The sequence below is a fragment of the Salvelinus fontinalis genome, chromosome 11 (genome assembly GCF_029448725.1).
Source record: "Salvelinus fontinalis isolate EN_2023a chromosome 11, ASM2944872v1, whole genome shotgun sequence".
Taxonomy (NCBI): Eukaryota; Metazoa; Chordata; class Actinopteri; order Salmoniformes; family Salmonidae; genus Salvelinus; species Salvelinus fontinalis.
This window is the reverse complement of record NC_074675.1, coordinates 6,357,588-6,380,946: the sequence shown is the minus strand read 5'-3', so window position 1 is coordinate 6,380,946 and position 23,359 is coordinate 6,357,588. Positions and strand designations below refer to the sequence as shown.

Genomic DNA, 23,359 nt, shown 5'->3' with positions numbered 1-23,359 from the left:
CAACCATCTACACACAATACCTCATAATGACATCACAATACCTCATAATGACATCACAATACCTCATAATGACGAAGTGAAAACATGTTTTTTGGAAATGTTTGCAAATGTATTGAAAATGAAATCTAGACATATCTAATTTACACAACTATTCACACTCCTTTGCTCTGATGCTCCACATTGATCTCAGGTGCATCCATTTTCCTTTGATCATCCTTGAGATGTCACTACAACTTGATTGGAGTTGACCTGTGGCAAATTCAATTGTTTGGACATAATTTTGAAAGAAACAAATCAAATGTTATTTGACACATACACATGGTTAGCAGATGTTAATGTGAGTGTAGTGAAATGCTTGTGCTTCTAGTTCCGACTGCAGTAATATCTAACAAGTAATCTAACAAATTCACAACAACTACCTTAAACACACACATGTAAAGGGATGAATACAATATGTACATATAAATATATGGATGAGCGATGGCCGTGCGACATAGGCAAGATGCAGTAGATGGTGTAGAATACAGTATATACATATGAGATGAGTAATGTAGGATATGTAAACATTATTAAAGTGGCGTTATTTAAATTGACTAGTGATACATTTATTAAATCCATTTATTGAAGTGGCCAGAGATTTGAGTCTATATGTTGGCAGCAGCCTCTCTATGTTAGTGGTGGCTGTTTAACAGTCTGATGGCCTTGAGATAGAAGCTGTTTTTCAGTCTCTCGGTCCAGTCCCAGCTTTTATGCACCTGTACTGACCTCACCTTCTGGATGATAGCGGGGTGAACAGACAGTGGCTCGGGTGGTTGTTGTCCTTGATGATCTTTATGGCCTTCCTGTGACATCGGGTGCTGTAGGTGCCTCGGGAAAGACGTATTCCTGGTCGTAATGATGGGAAGTTGACTTCGCTTTTATATCCAATAGTTCTTCCCGGCTGTATGTAATAACACTTGAGATTTTCTGGGCTAGCAATGTAAGAAATAATACATACAAAAACAAATAACTGCATAGTTTTCTAAGGACCTGAAGCGAAGCGACCATCTGTCGGCGACATCTCAATACTTGTCTACATAAGGTCACACAGTTGACAGTGCATGTCAGAGCAGAAACTATACCATGAAGTCCAAGGACCTGTCTGTAGATCTCTGAGATAGAACTGTGATGGGCCATATATCAAGAGTGTTGAAAGTTTCCTCGAGCACAGTGGTCTCCATCATTGGGAAATTGAAAAAATATTAAACTACCCAGACTGCCTCGAGCTGGCCGTCGATCCGGGCAAGAATGACCTTGGTCAGGAAACTGACCGAGAACCCAATGACCACTCTGGCAGAACTAAAGAGTTCCTTGGCTAAGATGGGAGAACCTGCCAGAAGGACAAGTCTCTACAGGACCACCCATCTGGGCTTTATGGGAGTGGCCAGATGGAAACCGCTCCAGAGAAAAGGCACACCTTAAGTTTGGAAAAAGGTCTGATGAGACAAAAATGTTGCTCTTTGACCTGAATGCAAAGTAAAAGTCAATCTGGGACAACTCAAATTAGTATAATATGTTATGTTTGGTATGGTTACATAAGACAGGTTACTTTAGGCAAAAACAAAAGTGGGGTGGATGGGTGGCTGTATAACACGAACATCTTGAATCTTATCACGGACAATTTTAGCTAATTAGCAACTTTGTAACTACTTTTTAGCTACGTTGCAACTAGTTCGAAAGTTAGCTAACCCTTCCCCTAAACTTAACCCTTAGAGCTGTGTTAGCCACCTAGCCGTTAGAAATAACAAATTGTAATTTGTGACATATCATACGTTTAACAAATGTTAGGGTCATAATAACTATCAAACTAGTCAGGAGTAGAACAAATCTATAGCAGTTTTATGCAATTGCTTTCAATTTGGGTCTGTTAAGGTTTACAAAACTTCAGAGTTTCCAACCTGTACCGGAAAGCTGCTCCTGAGCACTGTCCTGTCTTCCAACCTTGACAACACACCGGTCAAATACCCCTCTCTGTCTGTCTGTATGGATGGACTAGTGGCCAATGGGTGTGAGTGGTGCAGTGGGTCAGTTAGTCGTTAACTAATACAGTAGTCGCAACGAGTCAGAAAGGGAAACAGTCATTTTGACCTAAATAAATCTGACCCTACCACATCCCCTCATCCCAATACCCACAACCTTCTTCTTACCCTCGCCCATCCCCTTACCCCCTTCACATCAAACCTATTATCCAGTATATTAACTCTATCCATTATCATCTATCTATACCTGTCTTCCTCTACCTGTACCCTCCCTGATCCTTACATCTGACCCTGGTCTATACCTGTCTTCCTCTACCTGTACCCTCCCTGATCCTTACATCTGACCCTGGTCTATACCTGTCTTCCTCTACCTGTACCCTCCCTGATCCTTACATCTGACCCTGGTCTATACCTGTCTTCCTCTACCTGTACCCTCCCTGATCCTTACATCTGACCCTGGTCTAAACCTGTCTTCTTTTACCTGTACCCTCCCTGATCCTTACATCTGACCCTGGTCTAAACCTGTCTTCCTCTACCTGTACCCTCCCTGATCCTTACATCTGACCCTGGTCTATACCTGTCTTCCTCTACCTGTACCCTCCCTAGTCCGAACCTAACATCTGGCCTGTCTTCCCTCATGCCTTAATACATGTGGTTTTCCGTCAAATATGAAAGACACATAATGGAACTTAATCAAAGCATTTCATAGGCCTGTACCCATCACATCACTTACACCACATCTCACCAACAGAATGCTACTCTGTATGTATAAAACTCACCTGTGTCACTCAAGATAACCAGAAGAGGGTGCCATTGTGAAGAACCAAGAAATCTAATTCAGAATGCCTAATTTACAGACAATCAATCACTTATCACCAATGTCAGGCATCACACAATGATAGCATTATCAAACTCAATTAAATATTTAAAGGCAGCACTCTTAAGGATCGTACATTTTTTCAATTTTCGCCTAAAATGACATACCCGAATCTAACTGCCTGTAGCTCAGGCCCTGAAGCAAAGATATGCATATTCATGATACCATTTGAAAGGAAACACTGGGAAATGTGTGGAAATGTGAAATTAATGTAGGAGAATAAAAGTCATTGGATCTGGTAAAAGATAATACAACCCCGCCCCCCCCAAATAAAAAAAATATATATATTTTTTCCATCATCTCTGAAATGCAAGAGAATGGCAGTACTTACAGATAGGAGTCTAGCTGTACTTTAGATTTTGGCCACCAGATGGCAGCAGTCTGTGTGCAAAGATTCAGACTTATCCAGTGAAGAATTACATTACTGCACAATATTTTCTATCAATTCTGCCAGGAGTTTGGCCAAATGTGCCGAATTGGTCAACCAATACATGTTCAAGTACATAACTATAGAGAACATACAAAAATGCTATGGTAATAACAAATTAAAGTTTACACACTCCCAGGAATGTCATACATGATAGATCATTAGCTTATACCCTAACTTTCACACATCTAGATGGCCGGATGGGATGGGTGTGGAGCCAGAGACAGCAGCGGGGTCAAACTGTAGACCCCAGTTCATAAAATCAAAAAATAAAATACCCCATTTGAACATAAAAATAGATTTGATCAAACAAAACTATTCTACATTTTATCTCTGGGACCCTCAGGATGACAAATCAGAGCAAGATTACTGAATGTAAGTACATTATTTACCTTCAGAGGTGAATGTATCACCAGTTGCCGTGATAAAAATAGCATGGTATTCTTTTCACTGTGATAGTTACTGTTAATTGGACACTGCAGTTAAGATTAACAAGAATGTAATCTTTCTATCCATGTAAGACATGTCTATGTCCCGGAAAGTTGGCTGTTGTATACAAAGGTATTCTAGTCACATTAGCGCACGTTTGCAACAACCTTCCCGGTTTTGGGACACCCATCCTGTAGAGGTTGTGGTTCGTCTGCAGACGTAAAAACTCTTGTGAAATGTAAAGGGGTTCAAAGGTCGTTTATTTACTCAAAGGTGGAGTCGGTGTTGTGGAAATATTCGGTCAATCATATCTCACAAATACCGGAGCGTGTGAGTTCAAACAGACTTTTATTACCATATAACAAAAGCCGAGCTGGTTCTAAGATAACAACTGCCTTCCAGTCTTGGCACACAAGTTTTATACATGATTCCTCCTTACGTCACCCTCATAGTAACTCCTCTTAATGACTCCTCCCCTCTGGCATTTAGCCACCGTTATCTTATTGCCTTGCACTAAGTTTAGTTTGGTTTTATATTAGGGCATGGAACCCGTAGAGCCACAGAAATAGACAGACCTGTTCTCGACTAAGACAGGTACATACATGTTGGACCCTAGCTACAGGAGGACGGGCTCATTGTAATAGCTGGAATGGAATTCATTGAATGGTATCAAACATATGGAAACCATGTTTGACTCCGTTCCAATCATTCCATTCCAGCCATTACAATGAGCCCATCCTCCTATTGATCCTCCAACCAAACTCCACTGAGCAATTCAATGTTAGCGCCCAAAGTGTCTTCAGTCATACAGCAACACTCTGGGCCTGGTTAGCGGTGGTAGGAATAGTTTGGTCCGAAGTCGGCCTGGTGTTGGTCATCAGGGTAGGCAAGGATTTGTTCAGGGTAGGCAATGATTTGTTCAGGGTAGGCTTGTCTTGGTTCAGGGTAGGCGAGGTTTGTATGTGCGTAGGCCTGGTTTGGTTCAGGATAGGCCTGGTTTGGTTCAGGATAGGCATGGTTTTGGTCAGGGTTGTCAGGGTCATCAAGGAAGTCAGGGTTTGGTTCACAATGGTCCTCAGAGCGAATCAGTTGACTTTTCTCAGCTTGACTTTCTGACCAACAGTCTGGTATAGATTGGAGGACCTGTTTAACATCACCAACAACAACATACTGGAAAGCCTGTCAATCAAGACAAATGTGAACAGCAGAGTAGTGTGCGTGTGTCTGTGTTTGTTTGTCTGTGTGTGTGTGTGTCTGCGCGTGTGTGTGCATGTGTCGGTGTGTTTGTGTGTGTATCTGTGTGTGTGTTTCTGTGTCTGTGTGTTTAGCAGGACATTCTAACCAAGTGAGAGAGACTTTGTCATTTCTTCAAACGATCGTCTTTATTTATTAAGAATTGCAATAATGAAGCTGGTCGACCCCACACTCTTGAGTGTAAGGCCGAGAGCTCAATGATACAGAAAAAACAGAGGTCCTATATAGCAGACCTAAAAAGGCGTAGTCATGGCTGGTTCCACCCCTCCCATGCAGATCGGGGCATCATAAGCTACCTTGGGTTCACCTTGTGGTAATGTTCACCCAGTGTTGTTTCCCCGTACCCTGGCTTCGTTTCTCAGAAGCAAAGATGATTAGAAACAAATAGGGGTTTATTCTACTTCTCAGGCTCTCTCTATCTCGGCTCACACCATGTCCTTGACGATACCCACAGACCAGCTGCAGGGAGCTAGAGGGGAACCATCCCTTTACAGAAGCACAGCATTTGTAGTTATGGAAATCTCTTACTATTGTTAAGCATATAATTCAACAATGAATATTCAACAAAGCAGGTAAATACGTAATGTTTCCCTTACAGTTTTCACACATCAAAGTTCCTGTAGATTGTTAAAACAGGATGTCACATACTACAGTCGAAACCAAAAGGCTCTTATCTGTATGCCCAGACCCATGACTAAGTCCCACAAGAGAAGCCTATACTAAAATATAACATTGGATAATTCTCCAAGTAAAAACAGCATAGTATGTTTAATTAAACAACATGGTAGGTAATTCAATAATTTCTTCCATAATGGTTACATAAGACAGGTTACTTAAGGCAAAAACAAAAGTAGGGTGATTGGTCGGGGTGGATGAGTGGGCGTATAACACAAACGTCTAGCAACGCCAAGGTTGAGTTTTTGAATCTCATCACAGAAAACTTTAGCAACATTGTAACTACTTTTTAGCTACGTTGGAACTACTTATCAAGTTAGCTAACCCTTCCCCTAACCCTTTTAGCCAACCCTTCCCCTAACCTTAACCCCTAGAGCTAGTTAGCGTTAGCCACCTAGCTGTAGCAACAACAAATTGTAATTTGTGACTAATGATACGTTTAACAAATTCGAAACATAATCGTGTCAATTGTTATTCATAACATATCATACAAAATGGGTAATGGACATCCACAAATTAAGATACCAAACGAAACGTAACATATCATAGTAAATGGAGTGTTTTGGTTTAATATACGCACAAAATAATACGAAATGCTCTGAGACCATGTTGAGAAAACCAAGCACAGCTCATCACCTGTCTAACACCATCCCTACAGAGAAGCGTGGTGGCAGCATCATGCTATGGGGATGCTTTTCAGCGGCATGGACTGGGAGACTGGCAAGGATAGAGGGAACAATGAATGGATCCAAATACAGGCAAATCCTTGATAATGACCTGCTTCAGAGTCCAAACGACTTTAGACTGAGGCAACGATTTACGTTCCAACAGGAAAATGACCCCAAGCATACAGCCAAAGCAATGCTGGAATGACTTCAGAACAAGAATGTGAAAGTCCTTGAGTGGCCCAGCCAAAGCCCAGACTTGAACCCTTTGAAAAGCTGTGGAATGAAGGACTTGAAGATTGCTGTTTTTTTAAACAGATTTAACAGAGCTTGAGAACAGAACAGAGCTTGAGAACAGAACAGAGCTTGAGAACAGAACAGAGCTTCAGAACAGAACAGAGCTTCAGAACAGAACAGAGCTTGAGAAAAGGAAGAATGGGAGAAAAACCCCAAATCCAGATGTGCAAAGCTGAAACAGACAAACCCAAGACGACGCAAATCTGTAATCGCTGCCAAAGGTGCCTCTACAAAGTATTGACTCAGGGGTGTGAATACTTTGTAAATTTGATTTATGTATTTCATTTTCAAAACATTTTTATATTGATTGAGATGTAGCCTACATTGGGCCTTTATGATATCCTTCACAAATCAAATCAAACTACATTTTATTGGTCACATGCAGATATGTGTATGTGAGTGAGTAGCAAAATACTTGTGTTCATATCTCCAACAGTGCAGTAATGTCTCCTTTCTTTCTGTGCCACCAAATGTTTGCATAATATTAAAGTTACTAGGTTGTTAGGGCCATATGGGCCAAACATTTTGTTCTTATATTTATATTGTAATAGAGATGTGTGGACATGTGTATTCATATTTAGAAGCAACGTGGAAAGCAGTATCATTGTTGTTTTGGAAGAATCTGTTGAGTTCATGCTGAGACAAACCAAAAAGGAAAATCCCCAAACACGCACGCACGCACGCACGCACGCACGCACGCACACACACACACACACACACACACACACACACACACACACACACAAATGAAAATGAATCCTGCGATTCATAACGGTTCCTGGAAGCGGTTAACATCTATTCAGTCTCCACAGAATCATGTGACTTTATATGGGTGGTTCAGGGAGGACTTTGAGAGTGAAGAGCAGGAGACACAGGCCTTTAGTTCTGATCTATACATCCTTTAAAAATTAAACACTGAGATTCCCAAAGGCAGGTCATCTCCCAATCAAGCTTTAACATAGAGTGGATTTGTGTCACTATGGCAGTATGATTTCTGCCACTAGTGGCTGTGTGTGTAGCTGGTCGGCGGTCCCCAGTGTCAGCGCCCCTTGTAGACTGAGTCTCTGCTCTGCACTCAGCGCCGGAGTCTCGTAGTGGACACGCAGCCATGGCTGCCCTGGGGTCAGAGGGCAAAGGTCGAGTCAGATCAGGGTGACACTGACCCCGACACCCCTCACACCCTGACTAACACACACACACACACACACACACACACACACACACACACACACACACACACACACACACACACACACACACACACACAAACACACACTCACAGGGTCAGACAGTTCTCACCTTTCTCCACCTTCTGTCCCAAAGACACCAGAAGCTCCGCCCCCACGCTGTGATTGACTGGGTCTCCGGCCTTCGAACGTCCCGCCCCCAACCTGTGCAGCACCTGAGCAATGACCATGCCATCTATGTCCAGCACTGTCCCTGCAGACACCAAAAGACAAAGTCAGGAAGTGTGAGCGTGTGTGTGCATTTGTGTATCTGTACCTGTGTGAGTGTGTTACCGTGGCCCTGTGTCTCCAGTTCTGTCTGGTAGTGTGCCCTTCTCAGGATGCTGTAGTAGTCTGCGTTGGTTGAACAGAGTGATGCAGCGATCTGACTGGTTACTCCCTGACCAATCATCATGTTCTGGAACTTTTCCAGGGCTGCACCATTCTGCAGGGTTTTAGAGATCACCTTTTTACCCTCCTCCAGGCTCCCTGCACGGCCAATCATCCACAACAGCAGCCCACCTACACACACACACACACACACACACACACACACACACACACACACACACACACACACACACACACACACACACACACACACACACACACACACACACACAGACACACACACACACGCACGCACACACAGAAGATTGATTTGAATTTGAAGGTAATGACTTAAGAATGACTTGGAACTCCCACAGCTTCTGTGTCTAGACCATGGGTGTCAAACATTCGGCCCGCGGGCCGGAACCGGCCCCCAAGGAGGTTCGATCAGGCCCGCAGGATAATTTGAAAGTGGAAAAAATGCATAAAAGACATGGAATTAATATTTTTAATTCGCTGCAATTCATGGATTATCCGCTAAGGGGCGCACTCTTTCCATCAGAGTAGAAGACAAGCCGCATCACTGAGACAGACTGAAAACAGCAGACGGTATCAATGCGCCATCTGCTGCTTGTTACGACGTTGTTAATACCTTGGTCTCTACCTCTCCGCTACACCCTCATTAGCCAAAATGTCGTTATCCAAACGGAGAAAAGTAGATAAGGAGTGTAGAATTTTCAAAGAAAAATGGACCACGTCCTATTTATTTACAGAGATGCACGGAAAACCTTCGTGCTTGGTGTGTTTGCAACAAGTTTCGGTATTGAAGGAATATAATATTCGACGCCACTACGAGACTCATCACAGCGAAAAATATGACGGCTTGCAAGGACAACTGAGAAGAGATAAGATTAACGAATTGCTGGCGGGTCTGAGGAAACAGCAGTCAACTTTCATCCAGAGCTAAAATTTTGTGCATGTTTGGGACAACCTACCTTTGTGAACAAATTTTCTCAGTGATGAATATCAATAAAACAAAAATGCGTTCAAGGCTCACAAACAAGCACTTAAATGACATTCTGAAAGTGACAGCTAGTCAGGACATGACACCTGGTGTTGATGCACTTGTACAGGCCAAAAGATGCCAAGTTTCAGGAACAAATACAAGTCCAGACTAGACTAACACCTTTAAAATGCTGCCTTAGATACTGTTTGCATTGAAAGAATACAGCTCTGTGAAGATGCATCCTTACTGTGGTGATTTAAAAAATGTGCACTTTAATGTTAGTCAGCAGCTTCAAAACAAAAGTTGTGTGATGGAATTCTACTGTTCATACAACTCCATAAATTTTCAGTATGTATTGTATGTGTATGTATGTTTCATGTATGAAGTTTACAGATTTACAGGACAGGCGAACACTTTCTTCATTACACATTTAAAATCACTCTCCTTAGTTTGTAAGGTGTACGCAGGGATTACATTTAGATTTTATATGCGTATGTGTAAGTGGTTTAAAAATTCCTTTCTTTAAAAGTCTCATTTAATCTTAAAGTGCATTACTATATTTTTCAGTAGCAATTAAAGTTTTGTGCCTTTGTACAATCAGTGGGATCAGTTGCAATGCATATTTGTGAATGATAAAAGTAAATTGCACATTTGTCTAAGGAAATATGAGGTGTTTCATGAAATGTTTTGTAAAAGGATAGTTCATTAAATTTCAATATTTTCCTAATGTTCTTGTGCTTCTTTACACCAAAACAAAGGAAAGACATGATATTTTGGTTATTTATAGCAGAGTATGGTATAATTTTAATGGTCCGGCCCACTTGACATCTCCCTAGGCCGTATGTGGCCCACGATGCGAAATGAGTTTGACACCCCTGGTCTAGACTGTAGCTAAACCCGAGCAGCACTGACATTCTAACTAGGTCTTGTTCTGCTTGGTTTTGGTCCAAAGGAACAAATTCACTGAGTTTGTGTGTCTGTGTGTCTGTGTGTATTCCTCACCCAGACTTGTGACCAGCTCCAGTATGTCGTCGGGGCCCCTCCCCTTTAGACACTCCAGGGACTCCATCACTTCCAGAGTGTTCCCCACACAGCAACCAATAGGACAGTTCATACGACTAAGCACCGCCCCCGTACGGATCCCCAAACTGTTCCCAACTGTCACCTGCAGGAGAGAATGGGGTCACGGTAAGGGTCAGGGGTCTACTTTTTGTTATGTCCTTTCTATTCCAGACTTGACAACCAGGTGAGTTCCTAACTAAATCAACAACCTTATTTGATCAATCAAGTACAAGGCAGGAGTGAAAACGCTCCAGACATTGAAACAAGAATGGGGTAAAGGTCAGGTGTCAGTGTTAGGGTTACCATGGACTGGGCCAGTGACTTGGCACTGCCCAGGTCTTTGTAGAGAGCTGCATTCCCAAACTTCACATCCAGAACCAACGCATTCAGAGACTCAGCACCCTTCTTAGAGATGATAGAGCCTGGAGAGGACACACACACTATTCACATGTTCATGACTCTACTTTGAAAGGTAGTCCAGTTGGCTGTTGTTGTTGTTGGCAGACCTGTGATGAGTGGGAGGCTGTCGACTGTAGACGTAACGTCTCTCAGAGCGTACATGACCTTGTCAGCAGGCACCAGGTTATCTGTCTGTCCTACAATGCAACAGCCAACCTCCTCCAGGATTCGATGCAGCTGAGGATGGTGCCACAATATCACACGTTAATAACTTGTAAATGAGAGAGAGAGAGAGAGAGAGAGAGAGACAAAGAGAGAGAGACAAAGAGACAAAGAGAGAGAGAGAGAGACAAAGAGAGAGAGAGAGAGACAGAGAGAGAGACAGAGAGAGAGACAGAGAGAGAGAGACAGAAAGAGAGAGAGAGAGAGAGAGAGAGAGAGAGAGAGAGAGGGAGAGAGAGAGAGAGAGAGAGAGAGACGAGAGAGACAGAGAGAGAGACAGAAAGAGAGAGAGAGAGAGAGACAAAGAGAGAGAGACAGAGAGAGAGAGAGAGAGAGAGTACCTGTTGTACTGACTGATAGACGTTATAACCAGGGATGGACTCCAGTTTGTCCAGCGTGCCGCCTGTGTGCGCCAGACCTCTGCCACTTATCATGGGTACCTATGGACACAGCTTCTGATAGTCACACACACACACACACAGACACACAAAGAAACAGACACACACCGACACAGGTGGATCCAGGCAGGTACCTTACAGCCGCAGGCAGCCAGAGCAGGAGCCAGCACCAGGCTGATCTTGTCCCCCACTCCACCCGTCGAGTGTTTATCCACCATTAGCCCCTCCCACTCTGCCGGCCATGACATCACTTCCCCTGACATCATCATCTCCTTCGTCAGTGCGTGAGTCTCCTCCGCTACCATTCCCTGCAGCCAGATTGCCATCAGCATGGCTCCTATACACACACACACACACACACACACACACACACACACACACACACACACACACACACACACACACACACACACACACACACACACACACACATCAGATGAGAATTTCAACTGTAGAGTGCAGGTTTTGGCCTGAGCTTGACGATTGATACTCAATCTAAAGTGTGTGGGGGTCTTCCTCTCTGCAGACCTATGGTCTACCATCTGCCTTGTCTGGCATCTCACCCACTGTGACTCTGTGATCTACCTGCACATCGCTGGATGGTGTGTGTGTGTGTGTGTGTGTGTGTGTGTGTGTGTGTGTGTGTGTGTGTGTGTGTGTGTGTGTGTGTGTGTGTGTGTGTGTGTGTGTGTGTGTGTGTACCAATCTGACTCTCTTGGATGGTCTTGTCCTTGACACCCTGTACGAAGTCTCGGATCTCCCCAGCGCTCAGCTGTTCACCGTTCCGTTTCTTGCGGATGTGCTCGGGGAAAGTGGCTGTGCTCTGCTCTTGGTGCGCCATCCCTGCAGCTGACTGATACACAGTGGACTGACACACAGCTGTATGTGACAAGTAGGAGAGGAAAGTACACGAGGGATTGTTTTAAATCACTAAACTATTGTGTGTCTGTGTATGTTTCAACAGAATCTGCATAATGAATACACTCCTGATCACGTGTAAATAGAGTTCACTCTCATAACTGCCACGTTGCGTTCCTTCTCTCCCTTTGCGTGTGGACTTCAATGTACAACACATCAGCTGTATGTGACCAGGCAAAACAACATTTCCAAGCCAAACCTCTACAAAAAAAACGACATCTTTGTTACCATATTAGCTAAAGTAACGGCACACATCGTCAGCATAGTTAATAGAACTAACGCGTTAGTAAACCTGCTACAATCATGCAGTAACGTTAGTGTAACAGTCAGTTAACAGTTACACAAGTGGGCCCCGGTGGCAATAAATTAGTAAAACCAAAATCTTACCTTAGAAGAGTTCTAGTGTTGTGTTGGAAAGTCTGAGCAGGGCGTTTCTGTTGGCTGTACTAGCCAGCTGGATTTGCCAGAAAAACGAAACTGAAAAAAAAATATATAATATTAAAAACAATAATAATCTCTCTTTCTTGATCTATTTCTCTCTTGCTTCTACTTCATTAGAAACCTTTAAACAAATTAATTTGTTTAAAACTGTTCAACTATTGTCTTTCTCTCTCAGAGTCAACTGCCCATATCATGGATTTCTGACCTTTCCTGTCGGGTGGTGATAGGTCTCTTTTCTGCCATCTAGTGGACATTTTGCACTGTTGCCCTCAGCTATGTTTGGACCGTTATTGTCCACGTTTGCAGTGATCTAGTGTACTATGGAAATAGATGTTTCCTATTCTTGGCACTTTGCCCAGTCATATTTAATGTTAGAACTTTCTTTCTAGGCGTTCTGAGGATTCTAGCTTTGAGTTAAATGTGTTGATAACATATCTACAGTATTTCACTTTTTAATGTGTATAGTATTGCTTACTAGGTGTTGTCCAATGAATTCTGTAACCACTCCCTCTTCAAATCAGGGCTGATTGGAAAAATCTGTTCAAAAGAGGACATTGTATTATAATTTCTTTGTACTCCTTGAGGAAGGCCATGCAGAGGAAATATATCTGAGTTTTAAAACTTTATTTTCATTGAACATGCCATACAAATAAAGGCATTTTAATTAATTGTATGAAGAGTGCCTTGGTCCTCCTTTCTTTTTGATGACCAATTTACCCCTTTTACCAACGAGCACCTTCTATCTACCAAATTCTACTATAGTGTTCCTCAGCAGTACTTCCCTTCCTCCTCTTCTACTCTACATGTGTCTGTTAAGGTTTTCAAAACTTCAGAGTTTCCTACCTGCACCGGAACGCTGCTCCTGAACACTGTCGTGTCTTCCAACCTTGAGGACACACCGGCCAAATACCCCTCTCTGTCTGTCTGTATGGATGGACTAGTGGCCAATGGGTGTGAGTGGTGGAGTGGGTCAGTTAGTCATTAACTACTACAGTAGTCACAACCCACCACGAATCAGAAAGGGAAACAGTCATTTGGCCTAAATACATCTGACCCTACCACATCCCCTCATCCCAATACTCTCACCCTTCTTCCCCTTACCCCCTCCCCTTACCCTCACCCTTCTTCTTCCCCTTACCCCCCTCCCTTAACCTCACCTGTCTTCCTCTACCTCTACCTCCCTGATCCTTACATCTGACCCTACCACATCCCCTCATCCTAATACCCTCACCCTTCTCCCCCTTACCCCCTCCCCTTACCCTCACCCCCTTCACATCAAGCCTATAATCCAGTATATTAACTCTATCCATTATCATCTATCTTTACCTGTCTTCCTCTACCTATACCCTCCCTGATCCTTACATCTGACCCTGGTCTATACCTGTCTTCCTCTACCTGTACCCTCCCTGATCCTTACATCTGACCCTGGTCTATACCTGTCTTCCTCTACCTGTACCCTCCCTGATCCTTACATCTGGCCCTGGTCTATACCTGTCTTCCTCTACCTGTACCCTCCCTGATCCTTACATCTGACCCTGGTCTATACCTGTCTTCCTCTACCTGTACCCTCCCTGATCCTTACATCTGACCCTGGTCTATACCTGTCTTCCTCTACCTGTACCCTCCCTGATCCATACATCTGACCCTGGTCTATACCTGTCTTCCTCTACCTGTACCCTCCCTGATCCTTACATCTGACCCTGGTCTATACCTGTCTTCCTCTGAAAGCACTGAACTGAGCATTTAGAGTTAGAGAAATTCCAGTGGCGGCTGGTGGGGGGAGCTACAGGAGGACGGGCTTATGTAATGGCTGGAATGGAATTGATGGAATGGTATCAAACATATGGAAGCCACGTTTGACTCCGTTCCAAATATTCCTTTCCAGCCATTACAATTAGCCCATCCTCCTATATCTCCTCCCACCAAACTCCACTGAGCAATTCAATGTTAGCGCCCAAAGTGTCTTCAGTCATACAGCAACACTCTGGGCCTGGTTAGCGGTGGTAGGAATATTTTGGTATGAAGTCGGCCTGGTGTTGGTCATCAAGGTTGGCAAGGAATTGTTCAGGGTAGGCTTGTCTTGGTTCAGGGTAGGCGAGGTTTGTATGTGCGTAGGCCTGGTTTGGTTCAGGATAGGCATGGCTTTGGTCAGGGTTGTCAGGGTCATCAAGGAAGTCAGGGTTTGGTTCACAATGTTCCTCAGAGCGAATCAGTTGACTGACATTTCTCAGCTTGGCTTTCTGACCAACAGTCTGGTACAGATACACAGCCACTATAAACTGGAGGACATGTTTAACATCAACAATAAACTGGAGGACCTGTCGATCAAGACAAATGTGAACAGCTGAATAATGTGTGTGTGTCTGTGTTCATGTGGCAGTGTGTGTGTGTCTGTGTGTGTGTGTGTGTGTGTGTGTGTGTGTGTGTGTGTGTGTGTGTGTGTGTGTGTGTGTGTGTGTGTGTGTGTTACCTGAATGTTTAGCAGGACTTACTAACCAAGTGAGAGAGACTTTGTCATTTCTTAAAACGATCATCTTTATTTAATAAGAATTGCAATAATGAAGCTGGTCGACCCCACACTCTTGAGTGTAAGGCCGAGAGCTCAATGATACAGAAAAAACAGAGGTCCTATATAGCAGACCTAAAAATGCTTAGTCATGGCTGGTTCCACCCTTCCCATGCAGATCGGAGCATCATAAGCTACCTTGGGTTCATCTTGTGGTAATGTTCACCCAGTGTTGTTTCCCCGTACCCTGGCTTAGTTTCTCAGAAGCAAAGATGATAATAAACAAATAGGGGTTTATTCTACTTCTCAGGCTATCTCTATCTCGGCTCACACCATGTCCTTGACGATACCCACAGACCAGCTGCAGGGAGCTAGAGGGGAACCATCCCTTTACAGAAGCACAGCATTTGTAGTTATGGAAATCTCTTACTATTGTTAAGCATATAATTCAACAATGAATATTCAACAAAGCAGGTAAATACGTAATGTTTCCCTTACAGTTTTCACATATCAAAGTTCCTGTAGATTGTTAAAACAGGATGTCACATACTACAGTCGAAACCAAAAGGCTCTTATCTGTATGCCCAGACCCATGACTAAGTCACACAAGAGAAGCCTACACTAAAATATAACATTGGATAATTCTCCAAGTAAAAACAGCATAGTATGTTCAATTAAACAACATGGTAGGTAACTCAATAATTTCCTCCATAATGGTTACATAAGACAGGTTACTTAAGGCAAAAACAAAAGTAGGGTGATTGGTCGGGGTGGATGAGTGGGCGTATAACACGAACTTCTAGCAACGCCAAGGTTGCGTGTTTGAATCTCATTTTAGCTAATTAGCAACATTGTAACTACTTTATAGCTACGTTGGAACTACTGATCAAATTAGCTAACCCTTCCCCTAACCCTTTTAGCTAACCCTTCCACTAACCTTAACCCCTAGAGCTAGTTAGCGTTAGCCACCTAGCTGTTAGCAACAACAAATTGTAATTCGTGACATATAATACGTTTAACAAATTTCAAACATATCGTACGAATTGTAATTCGTAACATATCATTCAAAGTGGATAATGGACATCCACAAATTAAGATACCGTACGAAACGTAACATATCATAGTTAATGGAGTGTTTTGGTTTTATATACGCACAAAATAATACGAAATGCTCTGAGACCATGTTGAGAAAACCAAGCACAGTTCATCACCTGTCTAACACCATCCCTACAGAGAAGCGTGGTGGCAGCATCATGCTATGGGGATGCTTTTCAGCGGCATGGACTGGGAGACTGGCAAGGATAGAGGGAACAATGAATGGATCCAAATACAGGCAAATCCTTGATAATGACCTGCTTCAGAGTGCAAACGACTTTAGACTGAGGCAACGATTTACGTTCCAACAGGACAATGACCCCAAACATACAGGCAAAGCAATGCTGGAATGACTTCAGAACAAGAATGTGAAAGTCCTTGAGTGGCCCAGCCAAAGCCCAGACTTGAATCCCATTGAAAAGCTGTGGAATGAAGGACTTGAAGATTGCTGTTTTTTTAAACAGATTTAACAGAGCTTGAGAACAGAACAGACCTTCAGAACAGAACAGGGCTTGAGAACAGAACAGAGCTTGAGAACAGAACAGAGCTTGAGAACAGAACAGAGCTTGAGAACAGAACAGAGCTTCAGAACAGAACAGAGCTTGAGAAAAGGAAGAATGGGAGAAAAACCCCAAATCCAGATGTGCAAAGCTGATACAGACAAACCCAAGACGACGCAAATCTGTAATCGCTGCCAAAGGTGCCTCTACAAAGTATTGACTCAGGGGTTTGAATACTTATGTAAATTTGATTTATGTATTTCATTTTCAATACATTTTTATATTGATTGAGATGTAGCCTACATTGGGCCTTTATGATATCCTTCACAAATCAAATCAAACTACATTTTATTGGTCACATGCAGATATGTGTATGTGAGTGAGTAGTGAAATGCTTGTGTTCATATTTCCAACAGTGCAGTAATATCTCCTTTCTTTCTGTGCCACCAAATGTTTGCGTAATATTAAAGTTACTAGGTTGTTAGGGCCATACGGGTCAAACATTTTGTTCTTATATTTATATTGTAATAGAGATGTGTGGACATGTGTATTCATATTTAAAAGCAACGTGGAAAGCAGTATCATTGTTGTTTTGGAAGAATCTGTTGAGTTCATGCTGAGACAAACCAAAAAGGAAAATCCCTACACACACACTAATGAAACTATCAGTGAAACTGATATAACACAGTCAGCTGTAGATCAACATTTGTCTTGGCTTACTGTGTGTTTCTGGATAACAGTCAGGAAGTTACGCCTGACATACTTCCGACCACAACTCTATCCTCCTGATTCCTGCTTACAAGCAAAAATTAAAGCAGGAAGCACCAGTGACTCGGTCTATAAAAAAGTGGTCAGATGAAGCAGATGCCAAACTACAGGACTGTTTTGCTATCACAGACTGGAACATGTTCCGGGATTCTTCCGATGGCATTGAGGAGTACACCACATCAGTCACTGGCTTTATCAATAAGGGGATAGAGGACGTCGTCCCCACAGTGACTGTACGTACATACCCCAACCAGAAGCCATGGATTGTAGGCAATATTCACACTGAGCTAAAGGGTAGAGCTGCCGCATTCAAGGAGCGGGACTCTAACCCAGAAGCTTATAAGAAATCCTGCTATGCCCTGCGACAAACCATCAAACAGGCAACGTGTCAATACAGGGCTAAGATTGAATCATACTACACCGGCTCCGATGCTAATCTTATGTGGCAGGGCTTGCAAACTATTACAGACTACATAGGGAAGCAAAGCCGCGAGCTGCCCAGTGACACGAGCCTACCAGACGAGCTAAATCACTTCTATGCTCGCTTCGAGGCAAACAACACTGAGGCATGCATGAGAGCATCAGCTGTTCCGGATGACTGTGTGATCACGCTCTCCGTAGCCGACGTGAGTAAGACCTTTAAACAGGTCAACATTCACAAGGCTGCGGGGCCAGACTGATTACCAGGACGTGTGCTCCGGGCATGTGCTGACAAACTGGCAGGTGTCTTCACTGACATTTTCAACATGTCCCAACAGCCCCCCAGGGGTGCGTGCTCAGTCCCCTCCTGTACTCCCTGTTCACCCACGACTGCATGGCCAGGCACAACTCCAACACCATCATTGCGTTTGCAGAGGACACAACAGTGGTAGGCCTGATCACCGACAACGACGAGACAGCCTATAGGGAGGAGGTCAGAGACCTGACCGGATGGTGCCAGAATAAAAACCTATCCCTCAACGTAACCAAGACTAAGGAGATGATTGTGGACTACAGGAAAATGAGGACCGAGCACTCCCCCATTCTCATTGACGGGGCTGTAGTGGAGCAGGTTGAGAGCTTCAAGTTCCTTGGTGTCCACATCACCAACAAACTAGAATGGTCCAAACACACCAAGACAGTCGGGAAGAGGGCACGACAAAGCCTATTCCCACTCAGGAAACTAAAATGATTTGGCATGGGTCCTGAGATCCACAAAAGGTTCTACAGCTGCAACATCGAGAGCATCCTGACTGGTTGCATCACTGCCTGGTACGGCAGTTGCTCGCAGTTGTTTTTCACTGTCTTTTTACTGTTGTTTTTATTTCTTTACTTACCTATTGTTCACCTAATACATTTTTTGCACTATTGGTTAGAGCCTGTAAGTAAGTATTTCACTGTAAGGTATTCCTGCTGTATTCAGCGCATGTGACAAATAAACTGTGATTAGATTTGAGTAACTCAATGGTTCCCCAAGTTGGGCAAGCTAGCGCCTTTGACTGTCGGCCCAGATGATGTATGGCCATACTGGTCACACACACACACACAAAACATGAATCTTTGGCCCAGAAACAGGCTCCAGACAGAACAATAGCTCAATCATTGGTGTGCAGGATGTAACATTTACTCTCCAGTTAACTGAAGAGGAACCAGTCAGTTTCTGTCAAGTCTTGGCTGATCTCCCAGACATCATGGAGTCATTCAACACACCCAGACGAGTTAGAACGGACCTCTATTAATGTGCACACACACACACTTTTATATCTTATATGAGTTAGTTTCTTTAACCATCTCAAGCCCAATGCCGAGGCTTAAAGAAAGATATTTTAGTACACAAGCATTAGTAAGGTTAATAACAGAAAATTCCCTCACACAGTTCCTGGAAACGGTTAACATCTATTCAGTCTCCACAGAATCATGTGACTTTATATGGGTGGTTCAGAGAGGACTTTGAGAGTGAAGAGCAGGAGACACAGGCCTTTAGTTCTGATCTATACATCCTTTAAAAATTAAACACTGAGATTCCCAAAGGCAGGTCATCTCCCAATCAAGCTTTAACATAGAGTGGATTTGTGTCACTATGGCAGTATGATTTCTGCCACTAGTGGCTGTGTGTGTAGCTGGTCGGCGGTCCCCAGTGTCAGCGCCCCTTGTAGGCTGAGTCTCTGCTCTGCACTCAGCGCCGGAGTCTCGTAGTGGACACGCAGCCATGGCTGCCCTGGGGTCAGAGGGCAAAGGTCGAGTCAGATCAGGGTGACACTGACCCCTACACCCCTCACACCCTGACTAACACACACACACACACACACACACACACACACACACACACACACACACACACACACGCACACACGCACACACGCACACACACACACACACACACACACACACACACTCACAGGGTCAGACAGTTCTCACCTTTCTCCACCTTCTGTCCCAAAGACACCAGAAGCTCCGCCCCCACGCTGTGATTGACAGGGTCTCCGGCCTTCGAACGTCCCGCCCCCAACCTGTGCAGCACCTGAGCAATGACCATGCCGTCTATGTCCAGCACTGTCCCTGCAGACACCAAAAGACAAAGTCAGGAAGTGTATACGTGTGAGTGCATCTGTCTGTGTGTGTGTGTGTGTGTGTGTGTGTGTGTGTGTGTGTGTGTGTGTGTGTGTGTGTGTGTGTGTGTGTGTGTGTGTGTGTGTTTGTGTGTGTGTGTGTTACCGTGGCCCTGTGTCTCCAGTTCTGTCTGGTAGTGTGTGTGTGTTACCATGGCCCTGTGTCTCCAGTTCTGTCTGGTAGTGTGTGTGTGTTACCGTGGCCCTGTGTCTCCAGTTCTGTCTGGTAGTGTGCCCTTCTCAGGATGCTGTAGTAGTCTGCGTTGGTTGAACAGAGTGATGCAGCGATCTGACTGGTTACTCCCTGACCAATCATCATGTTCTGGAACTTTTCCAGGGCTGCACCATTCTGCAGGGTTTTAGAGATCACCTTTTTACCCTCCTCCAGGCTCCCTGCACGGCCAATCATCCACAACAGCAGCCCACCTGCACACACACACACACACACACACACACACACACACACACACACACACACACACACACACACACACACACACACACACACACACACACACACACACACACACACACACACACACACAGAAGATTTACTTGAATTTGAAGGTAATGACTTAAGAATGACTTGGAACTTCCACAGCTTCTGTGTCTAGACTGTAGCTAAACCCGAGCAGCACTGACATTCTAACTAGGTCTTGTTCTGCTTGGTTTTGGTCCAAAGGAACCAATTCACTGAGTTTGTGTGTCTGTGTGTCTGTGTTTATTCCTCACCCAGACTTGTGACCAGCTCCAGTATGTCGTCGGGGCCCCTCCCCTTTAGACACTCCAGGGACTCCATCACTTCCAGAGTGTTCCCCACACAGCGACCAATAGGACAGTTCATACGACTAAGCACCGCCCCGTACGGATCCCCAAACTGTTCCCAACTGTCACCTGCAGGAGAGAATGGGGTCAAGTTAAGGGTCAGGGGTCTGCTTTTTGTTATGTCCTTTCTATTCCACACTTGACAACCAGGTGAGTTCCTAACTAAATCAACAACCTTATTTGATCAATCAAGTACAAGGCAGGAGTGAAAACCCTCCAGACATTGAAACAAGAATGGGGTAAAGGTCAGGTGTCAGTGTTAGGGTTACCATGGACTGGGCCAGTGACTTGGCACTGCCCAGGTCTTTGTAGAGAGCTGCATTCCCAAACTTCACATCCAGAACCAACGCACTCAGAGCACCCTTCTTAGAGATGATAGAGCCTGGAGAGGACACACACACTATTCACATGTTCATGACTCTACTTTGAAAGGTAGTCCAGTTGGCTGTTGTTGTTGTTGGCAGACCTGTGATGAGTGGGAGGCTGTCGACTGTAGACGTAACGTCTCTCAGAGCGTACATGACCTTGTCAGCAGGCACCAGGTTATCTGTCTGTTCTACAATGCAACAGCCAACCTCCTCCAGGATTCGAAGCAGCTGAGGATGGTGCCACAATATCACACGTTAATAACTTGTAAATGAGAGAGAGAGCGAGAGAGAGGGAGAGAGAGAGGGAGAGAGAGTTAACATGTGTTAACTTGCTTTGGCAATGTTAACACATGTTTCCCATGCCAATAAAGCCCCTTGAATTGAATTGAATTGAATTGAGAGAGAGTACCTGTTGTACTGACTGATAGACGTTATAACCAGGGATGGACTCCAGTTTGTCCAGCGTGCCGCCTGTGTGCGCCAGACCTCTGCCACTTATCATGGGTACCTATGGACACAGCTTCTGATAGTCACACACACACACACACAGAAACACACACACCGACACAGGTGGATCCAGGCAGGTACCTTACAGCCGCAGGCAGCCAGAGCAGGAGCCAGCACCAGGCTGATCTTGTCCCCCACTCCACCCGTCGAGTGTTTATCCACCACTAGCCCCTCCCACTCTGCCGGCCATGACATCACTTCCCCTGACAGCATCATCTCCTTCGTCAGTGCGTGAGTCTCCTCCGCTACCATTCCCTGCAGCCAGATTGCCATCAGCATGGCTCCTATACACACACACACACACACACACACACACACACACACACACACACACACACACACACACACACACACACACACACACACACACACACACACACACACACACACACACACACACACACACGTCAGATGAGAATTTCAACTGTAGAGTGCAGGTTTTGGCCTGAGCTTGACTATTGATACTCAATCTAAAGTGTGTGGGGGTCTTCCTCTCTGCAGACCTATGGTCTACCATCTGCCTTGTCTGGCATCTCACCCACTGTGACTCTGTGATCTACCTGCACATCGCTGGATGGTGTGTGTGTGTGTGTGTGTGTGTGTGTTTGTGTGTGTGTGTGTGTGTGTGTGTGTGTGTGTGTGTGTGTGTGTGTGTGTGTGTGTGTGTGTGTGTGTGTGTGTGTGTGTGTGTGTGTGTGTACCAATCTGACTCTCTTGGATGGTCTTGTCCTTGACACCCTGTAGAAGTCTCGGATCTCCCCAGCGCTCAGCTGTTCACCGTTCCGTTTCTTGCGGATGTGCTCGGGGAAAGTGGCTGTGCTCTGCTCCTGGTGCGCCATCCCTGCAGCTGACTGATACACAGCGGACTGACACACAGATGCATGTGACAAGTAGGAGAGGAAAGTACACGAGGGATTGTTTTAAATCACTAAACTATTGTGTGTCTGTGTATGTTTCAACAGAATATGCAGAATGAATACACCCCTGATCACGCGTAATTAGAGTTCACTCTCATAACTGCCACGTTGCGTTCCTTCTCTCCCTTTGCTTGTAGACTTCAATGTACAACAATTCAGCTGTATGTGACCAGGCAAAACAACATTTCCAAACCAAACCTCTACAAAAAACCTACATCTTTGTTACCATATTAGCTAAAGTAACGGCACACATCGTCAGCATAGTTAATAGAACTAACGCGTTAGTAAACCTGCTACAATCATGCAGTAACGTTAGTGTAACAGTCAGTTAACAGTTACACAAGTGGGCCCCAGTTGCAATAAATTAGTAATACCAAAATCTTACCTTAGAAGAGTTCTAGTGTTGTGTTGGAAAGTCTGTTTGAGCAGGGCGTTTCTGTTGGCTGAACTAGCCAGCTGGATTTGCCAGAAAAACGAAACTGAAAAAAAATATATAATATTAAAAACAATAATAATCTCTCTTTCTTGATCTATTTCTCTCTTGCTTCTACTTCACTAGAAACCTTTAAACAAATTAATTTGTTTAAAACTGTTCAACTATTGTCTTTCTCTCTCAGAGTCAACTGCCCATATCATGGATT

At 44.2% G+C, this 23,359-nt stretch overlaps 1 protein-coding gene and 1 pseudogene across 2 annotated transcripts; both read right to left on the bottom strand.

The window, feature by feature from the left end:
- Positions 1 to 5,107: 5,107 nt before the first annotated feature.
- Positions 5,108 to 12,843, bottom strand: LOC129864922 (thymidine phosphorylase-like). Of its 2 annotated transcripts, none has more exons than XM_055937250.1 (10): positions 12,591 to 12,843; positions 11,988 to 12,404; positions 11,420 to 11,622; positions 11,229 to 11,327; positions 10,773 to 10,902; positions 10,570 to 10,688; positions 10,207 to 10,369; positions 8,163 to 8,390; positions 7,942 to 8,082; positions 5,108 to 7,759 (listed from the first exon to the last, which is right to left on the bottom strand). In XM_055937250.1, the coding sequence occupies exons 2-10, from the start codon at positions 12,124 to 12,126 to the stop codon at positions 7,620 to 7,622; spliced, it is 1,362 nt and encodes a 453-aa protein (XP_055793225.1). In that variant the 5' UTR covers positions 12,127 to 12,404; positions 12,591 to 12,843; the 3' UTR covers positions 5,108 to 7,619. The 2 variants fall into 2 exon arrangements, with proteins under 2 accessions (XP_055793225.1, XP_055793226.1); XM_055937251.1 differs by having other exon boundaries at positions 11,988 to 12,164.
- A 4,136-nt stretch (positions 12,844 to 16,979) lies between these two features.
- Positions 16,980 to 23,359, bottom strand: LOC129864923 (thymidine phosphorylase-like; annotated as a pseudogene).